This window comes from Cyanistes caeruleus, chromosome 2 (genome assembly GCF_971803275.1).
Source record: "Cyanistes caeruleus chromosome 2, bCyaCae1.hap1.1, whole genome shotgun sequence".
Classification (NCBI taxonomy): domain Eukaryota; kingdom Metazoa; phylum Chordata; class Aves; order Passeriformes; family Paridae; genus Cyanistes; species Cyanistes caeruleus.
Window position 1 is genome coordinate 2,111,866 of NC_141702.1, and position 16,510 is coordinate 2,128,375.

General features: G+C 47.6%; 1 protein-coding gene across 6 annotated transcripts in view; it reads right to left on the reverse strand.

The window, feature by feature from the left end:
- Positions 1–1,885: 1,885 nt before the first annotated feature.
- The window catches only part of FBXO16 (F-box protein 16), a 33,726-nt gene continuing 19,101 nt past the window's right edge, over positions 1,886–16,510 (reverse strand). For 3 of the 6 annotated variants that reach the window (XM_086875578.1, XM_086875577.1, XM_086875580.1), the window contains 5 exons: positions 16,108–16,272; positions 15,086–15,291; positions 8,987–9,092; positions 5,243–5,450; positions 1,969–3,401 (listed from right to left, as the gene is read on the reverse strand). In XM_086875578.1, coding sequence (XP_086731704.1) covers positions 3,334–3,401; positions 5,243–5,450; positions 8,987–9,092; positions 15,086–15,291; positions 16,108–16,272 — 753 coding nt within the window. In that variant the 3' untranslated portion in view covers positions 1,969–3,333. Of the gene's footprint in view, positions 3,402–5,242; positions 5,451–7,752; positions 9,093–15,085; positions 15,292–16,107; positions 16,273–16,510 lie in introns of those variants that run through there. The other 3 variants (XM_086875579.1, XM_086875576.1, XM_086875581.1) reach the window with 2 other exon arrangements.

Here is a 16,510-nt window from a genome sequence, read left to right on the forward strand (position 1 = left end):
TGTCCATTGTTAATTGGATAAAAATAAGTATAAAGATAAAAAAGCTGCAGAGTTTGGAGCCATTTGTTGCCATCAGAGCCCAAAATGTGCCAGGTTGGAGTGATTTGAATTTGTGTAGAAAGTCTGGGAAGATCTACCAAGTCTAATTGGGAAAAGGTTTGTTGGATGGGAAAAGATTTAATGGGAAATGGTTTGTCGAGAAAAGGTTTATCTGGAAAAGGTTTATTGGGAAAAGGTTTAATGGGAAAAGGTTTAATGGGAAAAGGTTTATTGGGAAAAGGTTTAATGGGAAAAGGTTTATCTGGAAAAGGTTTAATGGGAAAAGGTTTATTGGGAAAAGTTTTAATGGGAAAAGGTTTATTGGGAAAAGGTTTATTGGGAAAAGGTTTATCAAGAAAAGGTTTAATGGGAAAAGGTTTAAAGGGAAAAGTTTTAATGGGAAAAGGTCTGTCGGGAAAAGGTTTATCTGGAAAAGGTTTATTGGGAAAAGATTTGTCTGGAAAAGGTTTATTGGGAAAAGGTTTAATGGGAAAAGGTTTAATGGGAAAAGGTTTATTGGGAAAAGGTTTAATGGGAAAAGGTTTAATGGGAAAAGGTTTATTGGGAAAAGGTTTAATGGTCAAAGGTTTATTGGAAAAGGTTTATCTGGAAAAGGTTTCTTGGGAAAAGGTTTATCGGGAAAAAGTTTAATGATAAAAGGTTCATCTGGAAAAGGTTTATCTGGGAAAGGTTTATAAGGAAAAGGTTTATTGGGAAAAGGTTTATTGGGAAACGGTTTATCGGGAAAAGGTATATTGGGAAAAGGTTGCCAGGCTCCCCAGGCAATGCTGACGTTCCCAAGGCTGCCGGCGCTCCAGGACCGCGCTCCCAGGGATGCGCGGGGTGGGAATTCCAGGGTGTCCCTGCAGGGCCGGGGGTTGGAATTGGTGATCCTTCCAACTCGGGATTTCCCATGACTGCCGAAGGGTCACCATGGGGACACTGTGAGGGCAGCACTTGTGCCCCGTCCTCCTCGGGAGGATTTGCCTGATCCCAGAGCAGGAGGCTGGACCAGAGGTCTCCTGCGGTCTCGTGCATCCCAAATTCCGCAGCAATCCTATAAAACCGGCTCGGGATTCTTCTGTGGAAATCCCAAATCTTCTAGAACTGCCGTGAGCTTCTGGAGGCGGGGATTTCCCCGGCTCTGGTTTAGGGAATTGGCAGGGAATAGGGTTGTTGCTGTTTGCCAGGGCCTGGCTGATGCCACCAGCTCCCAAATCCGGGAATTCCAGCCCTTCCTGGTCAATCCCTGGATTCTGGTGGATCACAAACCTACCCGTGGAGGAGGAGAGAACATCTCCCACCTCTCCACACCAGCTGGGCGCTCCCAAAAATCCTCCCAGCCACCGAAGTTACACGTTTTCCTTTCCCTAAATTCCTTCTTCAGCTCAGAATAACCAGGAAAACTTCTGGTTTGGCTCCCGAGTTCCAAACCCTGGCATTCCCCCGGGGCAAGGAGTACCGGGGAAGTGCGGGTGGAGTTTTGGGGTAGCAAAGGTGGGGATCAGAGGTTCCTTCCTTCCCCACATCTGAGCGGGGCTGGAGCTGGTTCAGCGGCCCCTGGGCTTGGAGAGGCGCCTTTAATCCCGAGCTGGGGCCGATTCCAGTCGGGCAGGACCTGGAAACGCCGAGCGGGGCAGGGAAACGCGCGTCTCCAAAGGCACAACCCTGCAGTTTGGGAATTTCTTATCTGGAGTGGGGCTCAGACCATCTGCAGCCCCAGGCACTCGGGGAGGTGTGTTTGGCCCCCAGGCAGCTGACGGAGATTTTTTTATTTCCTCTCCATTTGGAATTCCAGCCCATTTCCTGACCTTAGGAATGATGTAAAATATGTTTACAGACAGTGTAAGTGCATCTGATTTTATTCTGATTAACGGGGTTTCTGTAGGTCTGATGGTATTCCAAGGATAATTGGCTTGGCTCAACACCTTCCTGGACATTTCTTTTTATTATTTTACAGCATCATAAATACAAAAAAAAAAAATATATATATATAAAATTATAAATCAGAGAAGGTTTAAGCTTTAAAATGCGCAGTGAGCGCTTAAGATGCAGCAAAGGCACAGAGCCTGTCCAAGACTCACCCACTCAGATCCTGGGAATTGTACAATTCCAGGGAAAATTGCTGGGAAAAGATAAACCACTGACATAATTTCCGTGTTTGGGACGTGGATCTAACCCTCAACTGCTGCCTAATGGAAACAAAAAAAATTTTGGATTTAGGAAGCCAAGGAAGTACCCACAGATCAATTGGTTGAACTTGGTTTCCTACATAAAAAAATAAAAATAAAGGCTGGTGAGGAGAGATTTGAAACTCCGGGGAATGTTTTGGTTTGCTCCACCTCACTTTAAATTCCCAAAATTTCACTCTCCTAATCAAAATCCATCATTCTGTTCTTCTGGGTAATTTTATGTAATCCTGCATAAAGTTTCCTCCTAATCCACATGGAAACGGCCTGGAGTTGCAGCAGGGGAGGATGAGGTGGGATAATGGGAGCAATTTCTTCATGGAAAAAAACAGAATCTTCATTCCACCGAATGGAATCACCATTCCTGGAAAGGCTGTGGGCGTGGTTTAAGGGATATGGGCGTGGTGCTGGATTTGGGGATCTAAAAGGTCTTTTCCATCCTTAATAATTCCGTGGCTCCGTGATTGGTTGGTTGGAATTTCCTCTGAAATGTGATTTTTGTCCGGAGATGCTGAGGATTCCTGCGCTTCCCAAAGTGTGGAAAGGTTCTGTTTTGTGCCAGCGCTCTGGGATGGATTAAAGTCCTTTCGTGCTTTCAATCCCCTGATCCTCAAAAACTGCTCTTTGTTCCATTTTCTGGGAATTCTTCTTGGAATTCTGGGAAAACCGCAGGAAAGACCAATGAGAGGGAGGGCAGGGGACTCCCAATCTCGTAAACGATGAATTCCAGCTCCTCGCGGATCCAGGCGCAAAGCCGGAGCGTGGGATTTGATCTCCTTCTCGCTAAGTGGGAAAGATGGAATTGCTTTAACCCCAGAAAGGAATTCTGTCTCCAGGTTTTCCGTGGGATGTGCCCCAGGATGTCCAAACGATCCACAGGCAACCTCCCATGAGGGCCAGCAGCTCTGGCAAGGATCTAAGGAAGCGTCTCCATGGGGAAAATTCTGGGAATTCCGGATGTATCCGGGAGGAAAAGGGAATGCAGCACCAGCTACGGGGAAACAGGTTCAGATCCCAAACCCATCAGGAACTTTCCTGTCGTTTCCCCAGTGGCAGGTGGATAAATTTCTCTTCTGCTTGGATGAAGGATACTCTGGATCCTCCCTTATTCCGTGTCAGATCCTTGGTTGGATGAAGGAATGTGCCAGGGCTGAGCCTCAAACAGAGGAGGGGCTGCATGAGAGAGAAACGATAAGGATCAGACTAATTTAGAGATTTCAGATGAACTCAGAGAATTCAGACTCTAAACGTATTTAAGTGCTCAGCCAATCCTTGGGGTTTTTGTGGCATTTGACACCTCAAATATCATTCCAAATCTGGATTGAGTGGGAAAATTATTCCCGCTCGTGACCTCGTTATAGGGAAAATAATCATCAATCAAAACATTTTCCCTTTTTCCATCCCTTCCTGACATCCTGCAAACGCAGCCTGGCGAAGCCCAGCAGGAGCTGGATCCAAAATTGGAACGTTTACTTTGGGAAGAGCCTGCTGGAGTTCACAGAGATCTGGGAGAGGTCACTGAAGGAATTAAGATAGGATTTGTCTCTCTCTGATACAAAAAAAATCCCCAAAAAACTGCCCCTAATCTAGGTGCAATCCCTCAGGGATAATTTACCTCAGCAGCGGTGTCTGGAGATTCTTTCCCTCCTAACCCCTTCCTCTTCCACAGTTTTTCATTTTCCTGGGATGGGATTTGGCACATCCCAGCCTGTCCCAGTATCCTCCACCAGTAACCGTCCCCGGGAGATCCCATCCCTGCAGGAATTCCCTGGGATTTTCCATCCTGATCCTGGTGGTTTTGTGGCCAGGATGTGTTTATGTCCTGCTTCCCACTTGTGCTTTCCTTAGGCCTCATTCATGGAATCATGGAATCGTTCAGGTTGGAAAAGTTCTCCAAGAACATCGAGCCAAATCATTCCCCCATCTCTGCCACGGCCACCACGGATCCGTGTGCCACATCCACGTGGATTTTAAATCCCACCAGGAATGGGGACTCCACCACTGGGCAGCTGTGCCAGGGCTTGGACAACCCTTTTCCTGATGCCAATTTCAATCCAATCCAAACATTCCAGTGCTTTCCTGCTGTCTCATCCCTCGTCCCTGGTCCTTTCTCTGGTCACGAGGATTTGGGATCGCTGGTTTGCACTGTGGATCCTCCTCATGGAGATGAACCCACGGATCTGCTAAAAACGCAAGGCTTGGGAGATCCAAAGGGATGCTGGAGGTCTCCACGTGCTCCATTGTCTCCCATCGAGATGGGATTACCAATAATTACTGGATAATCATTGACCTGTAGGATCTCCCATCACTCCATCCCAGTGTCCTTCCTAAAATCCCAACAGTATTCCATCAAAACCCTCTTTTCCTTTGCTCGCTCCAGGTTCTTCACCGTTTTTGCACAAAACGCCACCAGGGGTCACGGATTGATGACAAGCCCCGGGTGAACCACCAGGACTTCCCAAAGACCCCAAAAAGGCTTTCCTGACCCTGAACAGCTTCAGGATGCACCAGGAGGAGCTTCCAGAGCCAACCCCAGACTGAACTGGCGTCACATTGTTTGGGATCGTGTCCCTCTGCCTCCTTATTTTTGGAAACCCTGTCCTCTGGATTCCCACCATCTGGAGCACTTCCTTGTCCTCCATCCCCCGAGAGGGGCTCCAGGAGAGCTGGAGGGGACTTGGGACAAGGGATGGAGGGACACAGGGAATGGCTTCCCGCTGGTAAAGGGGAGATTTGGATGGGATATTGGGAAGGAATTCCTGTCCGGGTGAGTGGAGAGGGGCTGGGCTGGAATTCCCAGAGAAGCTGTGGCTGCCCCTGGACCCCTGGAAGTGTCCAAGGAAAGGTTGGACAGGGCTTGGAGCAACCTGGGATAACGAAAGATGTCCGTAGGGGGTGGGACTGGATGGGATTTAAGGTCCCTCCCCACCCGAGCCATTCCATGATTTTACGGTTCCATGATTTGGGTGTTGTCCCCAGAACAGCCCCCGCTGAGGACAGGACATCACACTCACACGAGGACCTGGTGTCCCCCCTGGTGACATCTCCAGTTCCTCTCGGCCGCGGTGCTGGAGCTCGGACAGGTCCCGGGCGGATCCCGGCGTTCCAGCGGGAGCTCCGGGCCAGCGCCTCGGCGGGAAGGGTCCTGGTGAGCTCAGGCGCGGCCCAGGTGGGACGGGCTGGGGGCCTGGGGACAGGCTGGAGATCTGCAGGAAGGGATAACTGGGAAAGGAAGGGATGGGATGGGATTGAGGGATGGGATGGGATGGGATGGGATGGGATGGGATGGGATTGAGGGATGGGATGGGATTGAGGGATGGGATGGGATGGGATGGGATTGAGGGATGGGATGGGATGGGATGGGATGGGATGGGATGGGATGGGATGGGATTGGATGGGATTGAGGGATGGGATGGGATGGGATTGAGGGATGGGATGGGATGGGATGGGATGGGATGGGATGGGATGGGATGGGATGGGATGGGATGGGATGGGGTGGGGTGGGATGAGGTGGGATGAGGTGGGATGGGGTGGGGAAGGGAAGGGAAGGTGCGGGAAGAGAAGAGAAGAGAAGAGAAGAGAAGAGAAGAGAAGAGAAGAGAAGAGAAGAGAAGAGAAGAGAAGAGAAGAGAAGAGAAGAGAAGAGAAGAGAAGAGAAGAGAAGAGAAGAGAAGAGAAGAGAAGAGAAGAGAAGAGAAGAGAAGAGAAGAGAAGAGAAGAGAAGAGAAGAGAAGAGAAGAGAAGAGAAGAGAAGAGATCATCATCCCAGCAGCTTCAGAGGGACTATAAACATTGGAATCCACTTATTTATTTATAAATAAATTTAATAATATAATAATAAAACTTATGCATTCCATATATTTTATTCCCAAATTCTATTCTATCAATTCTGTGGAATACTATCGATAAATATTGATTCTATAATCAATAATTTATTCCCAAATTATATCCCTTAATGAGATTCCTAAAAACTGCAGCCATAATCTGCTTGATTTGAATTGTGCTGTGGTGCAAATCTGCCTCAAGGACAGAAGGACCCAATTAGAAATTGGTGCCCACATTAATTAATTCTCCACACCAATTAATATGCCCAAATAAATACTAATTAATAAATTTAAATTAAATTAAAATAAATAAACAAATAAAATTAGTGTCCAAATTCTCCCCTGTGCATGTCCCCTGTCTTGCTCAGTGTTTGAAGACTCAAAACTGTAAAGGTTGAAGTTTATTTTAACTTTTATTTTACAAAAATTAAGCAAAAAAAAAATTCTTAACAACCCAGTTTATTCCTTGATAAAGATGCCAAAAAATAAAATAAAAATAAAAATTCTGGAAAAGAACACCTTGGAATTTTTGCGGGTTTTTTTTTGACTGATCTGAATTTTTTGTTAAGAATAGAGAACAAACATTATCACGTCGAATAAAGAAAATTCCAAGTAATGTTTGTAGAATATAAATATACGTTGCACAGGACCGTGTGCTGGGAATTCTGGATTTTCCTGTCGGCTATTCCCACCCCCTGGAAATGGGATTTTGACTCAGAAAATCAATTCCCTGCCAAAATGCTGTGGAAAAAAAGGCACTCCTGCCTTCAGATCCTGCAATCTCATTACCTTAGGGGCAGGGGACGACTGATCCTGTCAACAAGATGTTATTTAAGGACTAAAAATAATTTTTAGAGGACTAAAAATAATTTGGGAGCAGCTGTGAGGGTGGGGCAGTGTCTGGAGCAGACAAAGGCAGACCCAGCCCCTCCTTGCTGATGTTGACCCACCCAGTTTTACCTTCCCCGTAAAAATATTTGGGAATTTGGTGGGAAGGACTCATGGGAAGGGCGCTGGGCTCAGAAATCACAGCTCCTGGTCAGAGAGGCATCCTTGGAGTGTCCTTGTAGCCTTTCCCTGGAAAAAAGAGAGGGAAGGAATTCCCTGCCCCCTGCACAGACATGGGGGTTCCACGTGGCAGAATGTGGCCCTCCATTCAAAACCTAATTAACTTCATTCACTCTAATTTACTATTTATTCTAATTGGGCCAATTGACTTTAATTTATTCCAAACGAAGAGCGAGCCTGGTCACATTTTCTGCTTTCCATGATTAGCAACAAACTCCAAACCCTCCCAGGTTTTCTCGTTCACCACGGAGCCAGTGGATGCCCCCTTAATTAGGTGTTTATTCTTAATTTGGCTGAGCTGGGAGCTCCATCTAATAACCCCTTTTTAACATCTTCATTGTTGGCTGTAATATTCTTTATTCTCACCTACACTCTGCACTTGGACCATTGATCTGTTTGAGGGTTTTGTTTTAATTTGACTCGGTGTTTGCTCGCCTTGGGCTTTTATTCTTTCATCCCGGGCTATTCCTCTGGTAAGGATTTGCTGAAAGATTTGCACATTAAACCTCTTTATTTAGACTTGATTAAATAGGAGCCTTTTCAAAGGTCTTTCATTTCAACCAGGTTTCCAAATGCTACCTTTAATAAGGAATGGAAATTAATTTCGGGTTATTCCTAGAGAATTAATTATATTTTTATTTTTTTAAAATTTTTTTCTTAAGTATCAGCCTGGTTTAACCTCGGTTTTATTGTTTTTAGAGCTATGCTCATTTATGGCTGGCAAAATGGAGTCCCCATCCCTGGAGAGACTAAAAATCCCTGTGTAAGTGACACTTGGGGACGTGGATCGGTGCTGGCCTTGGCAGTGCTGGGAATGGTTGGACCTGATGATCTTCAAGATCTTTTCCAACTTCAACAATTCCGTGAGTCTCCCATTTTTTTATCACTTAAACACTTCCTGATTGGGGTTGCGGGCTAATTAACTTCAGAATTCACACAACTTTCCTAAAACCCAGGGAAAGAAAACCAAATTCACTTATGTTTCACTCTGAGCTGAGATTAAAAACTTCACTTCTGGCCTGGCAATGAAACAACTCGAAATTGGGAAGTGGTGGCGGGCTGAACCCTCGTGAGGACGCCGATCCCCAGAGAGCGCAAACTGTAAGCCAGAGGCTGAATAATGATATTAAATAACGATATTTTCTGCCCTCCAACAGTTCCAGAATCAATTTCCTCGCACGCGAGGCTGTATTTGGGTCAGGAGGATGCCTCCCCATCTGGGAGACAATGCCTCTCTTTTTTTGTAACCCTTTTTCAGCCCGCCTGCCGTGGCTCAGGGAACACCAGGGCCGCTCCCAGAACCCCGACACGCTCGTCGGCACGGCCTGCTCCCGGCGGTTATTTGTCTCCAGAGCCACAAAACCCATGGAGCGTTCTGGAATGACTTCCCTGGGCTCCTTTCATGGGAGGATGCTCCATTTTAGCAGCCCTGAGCACAAAGAGCCCTCAGTGTTAAGATTTGTGGCTGTTTCGCTGGGGCTCAGGGCACGGAGAATGAGCGGACATCGAACCGCGGCCACCCAGAGCTGTGGAATTTGGGGATAAAAGTCATAAAAGAAGTGTGGCAGCACTTTATAAAAAGGATGGAAAGGGGTTTTTGGGATAGCAAGGAGAGGGAGGAGCAGATAAATAACAGGGTCACTCTCTGCACTGACAGCGCTGTCACTTTCCCACTCTCAGCGATGTCTGGGATGCCACGGGGGGCTTTGCGTCCTCCTCCTGCCCAGGTGTCCTCCCTGGGCAGGAGGATAACTGGGCAGTTATCCTCCACTAACCCTAACCTGAGGGAAAAACTCGGAGCTCAAACATCCCTGGGGGTGCCTGACACCGCCCCAGGTGCTGGAATCACACGCTGGTGACACTTGCCAGGGATTTCACCTTCCGGAGCTGAGCGGATCCACGACCTCCTCTCCTCTTCCTCTCAGCCGCCTGCCGGCTCAGGTCCGGGGTGTGCCCTCCTCCCTTCCTCCTGCTGCAGAGCAGAACACAAGGATATCAATAAATGTATTTCATTTATCGGTAATGACTGATTATGAATGTATTTAATTTATTGATAATAAATGCCCTGCACTTGCTGCACTGATAAAAATCAAATCCTTTGGGATATTGCCACCTGAAAATTGTGGTTTGAGATAGAACATTTTTATCTTGCCCCAAAGAGCACAGTTGGCTACCAGGGGAAGGTGGGAACTTGATTTTTTAATGGTTTTTTTCAAAGTTGTGATAAATTCTTGATTTGAGCTAAGTCTGCCTAAGATGTCACAGCTCCTTAGGGAAATACACAGAAAAGAAGTCGAGCTGAATCCATCTGGGAGTTTTCAGTGAAGTCTGTGTGGCCTGAAGTGTAAAAAAGGCTGGGGGCCGCCCCTCCAGCAAGGTTTTTATTCAGTGTTTTTGTAGCCAAATCGTTCCATACCTGTATTTCCATATTTTTGGTATTGCGTGCAGCTGCTATTAAACCCAACACAATTAACTGGCAGAACGGGAACATTCCAGAGTGTGAAAATTAAGTGAATTGCGCTGGAATGTGGCCGGTTGCCACTTTTTTTTTTTTTTTTATTCCGATATCAGGAGTAAAATCCAGACTCTGAGGCAGTTTATTTCTAAGCGCTCAGGCAGGTTCATTATCCCAAGGCGTTCATTCCACATTCAAATCCCGCGATATGGAATCTGGGAATTTTAGACAGAAGCTCTGAGTGGTTCTCCCAGTGTCTCTGGGCAGCTAAAAAAGCACAGCAGGAATACAAAACCATGGAGATAAAGGGTGGATCTGGACTCTAAAAGCAGCTTTTATCCCATAAAAAACCAGGATCACACCACACACAGCACCAGCACGTGTCCAGGATTCCCTCATCCCAAGCCAGGATCGTAAAGTCAAATCCAGCATTATTTCAAATTGGAAATTGAGGAAAACCGCAACCTGTTCATAAACACCAACAAGCCAAGGGAGAAAATTCCAACCCAAAAGATTCCAGCTGGGAATGAATCAGTCATTTTGCTGGACCTGGCAGTGTCCAGGTTATGGTTGGACTCGGTGATCTTAAAGGTGTTTTCCATCCTGAATGATGCTGTGACCTTTGGGCAGGAGGCAGTAACTGTAAATATTGTGACTGTAAATATTATTGTAAAATATTACTGTAAAATATTACTGTAAAATAATACTGTAAAATAGTACTGTAAATTATTACTGTAAATTATTACTGTAAATTTTGGTATCTGCTGCTGTGTTCTGGTGTCCAAATCGTGGTGTCAGCTCACCCCCACAACCCCAGCTCCGGGTCAGGAAAACAGAAGGAGAGAGGATGAGGAAAAAGGACGGCAGGTCTCACCCCCAGTGCTGAAGTCGCCGTTTCTCACCCCGTTTTCCTCCTTCAGGGGATTTTTCTGATTCCCACACGCCCGGGGGGAGCTGGGCTGGCTTTTCAGCAGCCCCAAAAGGGAGAGGGGAGCGTGGGGATCCGGGAGGATGGGGCCGCTCCGAGCCCTTCTCACGCAAGCGAGCCCCTCTTTGTCAGAAACGGGGCCTGGGCCGCTGGCAGAACAATTACTGAAAGTAATTATTTCCTCGTCGGGTAAACACTCCGGGACAATATGCAACTGTTTTTTAGAGCCAGCCCATGGCCATAAATTACATAAATTACCCAAGGCTGGGGATGGGGGGAAGGAGCCAGAGCTGTTGTCGTGAGAAGTAGCAGGGCCCTGTCTTGAGGCGCGAGGCCGCGCTCTTGGCAGGGCTCCAGCGCTCGGATGGAATCGGAATTCATTATTCACCATGGAGTGGGAGGCAAATCTTTTGATTTATTGGCAACCAGCAGATGCCTTCCAGCAGAACTGCGCACACAGGGCCCGAGAGAAACGCCCTCCCGGGCCTCTGTAGGCAGATCAGAGCCCCACAGAAAAATCTCCTAACTCGACTCCACGCTTTAGATAAAAATCTTTCACTTCCCCTTTGCAATATTTCTTTGTGCCCAGAGAGGCAAATCCTTCCTTGATTATCTCTGGAGGGTTGTTGTTTGTTTTGATTCTTTTTTTAGTCTAATAACAAAAAGCTGCTTGGACAATTCAGGCAGAAAACAAACCAGACCTACCAGAATTTAGTGATTTTTGCGATTTATCGCTGTGATAAATTACAACACCGATAGTCACAGCTATAATTCTATTGAGGGGTTTTGATAAGCCCTTCCAGGCAATTTGTAACTCAGCCCTGTCTGTATCTCTTCCCTATCACCTCACCACTCCCTTGGCTGCACATCTGATCGTTGCTATTCTTAATTTCCCTGCTCAGTGACTGAGACGCTTTTCCCACACTGTTCCAACTAAACCCAAAGCCTCCCAGGGAATTGACTGTGGGATCTCTGTCCCATCCCCTTCACGCTGCCAGGGGGGTTTGCACTGAGCTCCTGGGCACAGATTTTAGGGTACAAACTCCTGCCTTTCTGAGCAGAGAACAAAGAAATCCAGCAGAAACAAAAAAAAATAAGTTTCAGTGATCATCCAGATTGCAAACGAACCTCATTTTTTGGGCACTCCCCGGCTGTGGCGCAGTTTAATTGTTCTCCCCAATGAGCACTGGCCTCATCCAGCTGCTGTCTGGAAATGTATTGATCTGTTTCTCAAAGCCAAAGAGCCAATTATGGTCTCACAGGATGCAGAATATGTTTGGTTTTTCCACTTAGAGGACTCCATCCCCACTGCCCTGCCTGAGAATTGACTGTAGCTCGTTCTGCTTCCCGTATTTCCTTTTTTCTGGCTAAGCAAGGATGAGTTCTCTGCTAGGAATTCTCAGCAGTGCTGTTTTGGTGCTGCTGTGGAAGGGAGAAGGCGGCTGATGACTCAAAAGGCCGACCAAGAAACTGATGAAAACTCTTCAGCATCACAGATGACAAGAAGTGCCTTTTTCCATGAGCAGTTTTAAACTAAAAGAGGAGAGATTTAGATTAAATATTAGGGGAAAATATCCTTCCCTGTGAGGGTGGAGAGTTCCTGGGCTGGAATTCCCAGAGAAGCTGTGGCTGCCCCTGGATCCCTGCAAGTGTCCAAGGCCAGGCTGGATGGGGCTTGGAGCAACCTGGGATAGTGGGAGGTGTCAGGGTTGGAACTGGATGAGTTTTAACATCTCTTTCCACCCAAACTGTTCAGGAATTCCATGAACTCTGCCATTTAAATGTCAATATTTCACCTTGGTGCGATGAACAGCAGAGTCCTCCCCTCCCTTTGGACCAGAAAAGAACTGCAGAGCGAGGTCGAGCTCCGAGGAGGTTTTAACCTGGCCCAAGAATTAGGAAAAACTTGTTTTTGGTTGATTGCCTCTTAAATTCTGCAAAATCCAACCTGAAATTAGGGAGATTAACTTGGAGTCAAGGTAGCAGCCGGTGACTCGTCTCACACGCTGCTTTGATGGTGGCGTCAGGTATTCCTTTGATCTGATCCTGTTTATTCACAAGGAATTCTCCACAGCTCCGGTTTTCCTCTGCACTCAAGTGGGGAAAACAAAAAAAGGCTTTGTTGGCTCAGGGATTTCCAGTTTCCCAGTCAAGGTGCTGGGCCAGAAGAGCTCCCTCCAGTCCTTTTCTCTCCACCATCACTTGGAGCTTCTGCGAGTTCTGCCGTGTCTTCTCCCACACGTTCGTGTCCTCAAGGAATGCCTCACCCCGGGTCCTTTCCTCAGACTGCAGCAAAAACCATTTCCCCTCCCAGATCCCCTTCAGCAAACCCCGGGAAATCGCTCCTATTGTTTCAGGATCTCGTTTTACACGGATCTCGTTCCTCCTGACATCCATTTTACATGAGGAGAGGTTGTTTTGCCCTTGAGCTCCGGGAATCCGGCTCATCTGAAGGAGAACCTGAAATCGCCGGCGGGGCGGGAGATTTTTATCTTGGGATTCTCTTCTGCCTTCCAAGCTGAGCCCTGGTCAGGTTTGGAGTCCTGGGAGACTCCAAACCAAGGCTTGGCATCCCAGAGGGACACCAGGACCACGGTGACGTTCTCCTGCCACCCCCACCAAAACCTGAGGGACTGAGGTGTCCCCCTGCTCCAGGGATCCAGCTGAAGAGCTGAATTCCTGTTCCCAAAAGGTGGAGAACACAACACAGAGCCTCAGCAGGAGGGTTTTTGGGAAGGGACAGCCAAGTGTCTGTGGAAAAGAAGCACCAGAACACGGTTGAGGGAGTGGGAGGCTGGGTCAGCACCTGAAACGTGGCACCTGCGCTGCTGAATAATCAGCACAGATGAGCCTGAACACCAGCAATTACCTGCAGCTTAAGAGATATTAAAGGCAGATCCTTGATAAACTGGAGAATCTCACAGAATTCCTCTCTCTCCTCTCCGTAATCCTCTGTAATTACGGATAAATGGCAGATTTGCAGGAACACTCGGCATTAAAATGTTCTCCACAGACGGAGAGAGGCTGGGATCTCGCTCGGGAGAGGCAAACAGGGAGTGGATTTATTATTTACTGTTTCTTTATTCCAGGTGAATTGTTTTCACCTGGTTCTCGGCCGCATCCACAACTCGGCGCTGGGACAGGCCACTTTTAAACTCTTCAAATATAGCTTGTCTCGTTTTTTTGGTGGCACAGGAGAATCCTAAACCTCACAGGGATGGCACAGGAGAACCCTAAACCTCACAGAAACCTCTGGGAGCTGCTACACAAAACCACTGAGCGCAGCTGGAAAATAACACCAGGACGTTCGTTTGCAGCAGGAAGCGTTTGGTGAAAATGCTCAGTTAAAAGCCTCAAAGAACAACAACCCAAAAGTGGTGTTGGGGTTGGGAAACATCCCACAGAAAGAGGGTGAGGTGGAAACTGGGAAGCTCTTTGAAGTAGTGCAGTATCCAAGGAGCAGGGGACGCGGATTAAAACGTGATTCATAAAAGGCTTTTGCTCAGGGAGCTCTGTGGAACACCCCGGAGGAGCGGTGGGTCCGGCAGAGTTAATCACGCTGGGAAAGGGCTCTGAGAGTGCTTGGCCAAACAATCCCTGGCTGGGGTAATTCCTGGGCTGATTGTTCCAGGGTGCAGGGATAATCTTGTCTCTGCTGGATATTTACTCAAACGCAACCCGGGTGATTTCCGTCGTGGCTCTGGCGGTTCCCAAGGTTTTCGTTGGCATGGCGGAGAGGAATCGCCTGCTCCGGGCAGGCTCGGCGTGGCGAGTCCGTGGATTCCCACAGGATCCAGGGAATGGTCAAGGGGATCTGTTGCCTCTTTGCCAGGCTTGGGTTAACGACAGCATCACCCTTTCCACAGCAGCTGGGCTGAGGTGACCCCTGGGAAGCGTCAGAGGTGGCGCTTCCAAGGATTCACACAAAAAAAACTCTTCCCACACCCTCCCTGGGCTTGTTAATGCACAGAAAACTGACCCTGGATCTAAGATTTGGAAAATCCCTGATGCCAGAGGTGGCAAAGGAAAACCTGTGGCAGTTCTAACATAGATCAATGTGCAAAACTCGGCTTTGGGAGGGAAATGCCTTTTTTAATTTTTTTTCCCATGTGGATAATCCTGGGAGCCCAGGAAATGATGGATCCCGGCAGTGCAGACACAAATACCATTCATCACCTCCATGCTCTGACATCCTCTTACACCTGCCCTGCAATTCAATCATCCCAGCCTCCTGTCAGCCAGGAGATCCTCGGAGCGATAGAATTATATTTCATCACAATTCATTCATTCTTCCTCTGCCCTGCAAAACCCACACATTCCTCTCAGCCTGGCAGCTTGATTTTAAAAAAAAACTCTCCTGTTCCAGCTCTGAAACATCCCCCAGGAGTTCCAGCCTGATGAGCCGTGCACAAATGACACAAAGCAATGTCAGCTTTGGATCAAAACCGATCCCCACCCCCCTCCAAAAAAAAAAGCCAAAATAGCAGGAAAGCGGGTTTGCAACCAGAAAAAGCAGTGTGAGCCTGCAGAGGACATGGGAAATCTTGTGCCAGGGGGACAGGAAAAGAGGAGAAGCTCTTACGCCTGCCTGGCCTGCTCGATGGGGTCGTAGTTGTCCAGGTAGTTGTAGCGGATGGTGTCCGTGGGGTTCCTGTCGGATGAGCGCCAAGGAGGGAGAGCTTTTTTCCCCCTGGCTGTCCCCTGTCCTGCCACGGAAAGTTTCCTCTCTGGGACGCTGCTTTTTACCGGTTGCACATCGATAACGATGAACTCGTCCTTGGAAGGTGTCTAATTGGAGAGATGGAAAGAAGAAAATAAGTTTTAGCCTATGAGGAGAATCAGATTGGGCTAAATTTAGAGTTATAATAATTGGGGATTAACTCAAAATTGGTCTTTGCGGGTTCCATTATGGTGAGTGGACAGAAAGAGGCACCCTGGCAGTGCTTGTCACCACCCTATAATCCGTATTAAGATGAGCTGAGTTGCTGTTGAGATGCATCAGCTTCTCTCTATCAACCACAGAGAGCCTGTGGGAGACTCTGCTCTAAATTAAAGAGCTGAGCTTTGAATTCAGGGCAGGAGGATCCCAAAAAGAGCAAGAGGCAGAGGGGCTGGGAGCCAGACCCCCCAGTTTTCCCAGTGGGGACAAACTCCCATGGAGGAGGTGCCTGGAGAGGCTACCAGGAACAGAAACTAGACAGAGCTAGAGAAATAAAGTAGGTGTTTATTAAAAAAGCCATCAAAGGATACACCCTGGGCAGCACAAGAGCCCAGCTGTGCCTCTACCTCAGATGGACTCTGAGTCATGAGTTTCCACACTTTCATAAGTTTTGGCCCATTTCCATATTGGGGTTAACTGTCCAATTATTATTATTATATTATTATTGTTCATGAAGGCCCATCCTCTCAGTTTGCTCCCATAAATTCGCTGCTGTCTGTACTTTTTTGGGGCCTGAAGCTGTGATTGTGTCCCCAGTTCTGGGATTGTTTTTTCTGACTAAACTGGGAACTTGCTAACACTCAATCTGGAATTCAGAGTCACGCACCAGTGCAGAATCTGGGAAAGAGGAAAGGTGAAACTCCTGGCACGAGGCGGGGCCGTACCTTGGGCCTGGAGACGCGCAGCTCCCTCACCATCTCGATGTAGTGTTTTTTCCAGACGCCCTGCTCGAAGGGCGTGGGGCAGAAGTTGATGAACCACCCGAAACGCAGGCACTTCAGCATCCACAGCTGATCCAGCTCCGACAGGTACTTCCAGTGCCAGCTCACCTGTGAATTCCCAGCCAGCTGAAAACCTTGGGGTTTAAAACACCCCAGATTTTGGATTTCTGTGCCAGGGATGTAATTCCCACCTATCCTTGAACGAATTCAATTCTTCTGCGCTGTTAATGCTCCATTTAAACCTTTGATTAAACCATTTAATCCTTTCAAGTCCTTCATGATGTGGGGCCCTCCCAACTCAAGATACTCTGTGATTCTAAATAATTTTCTAACCTATTGTCTCCCT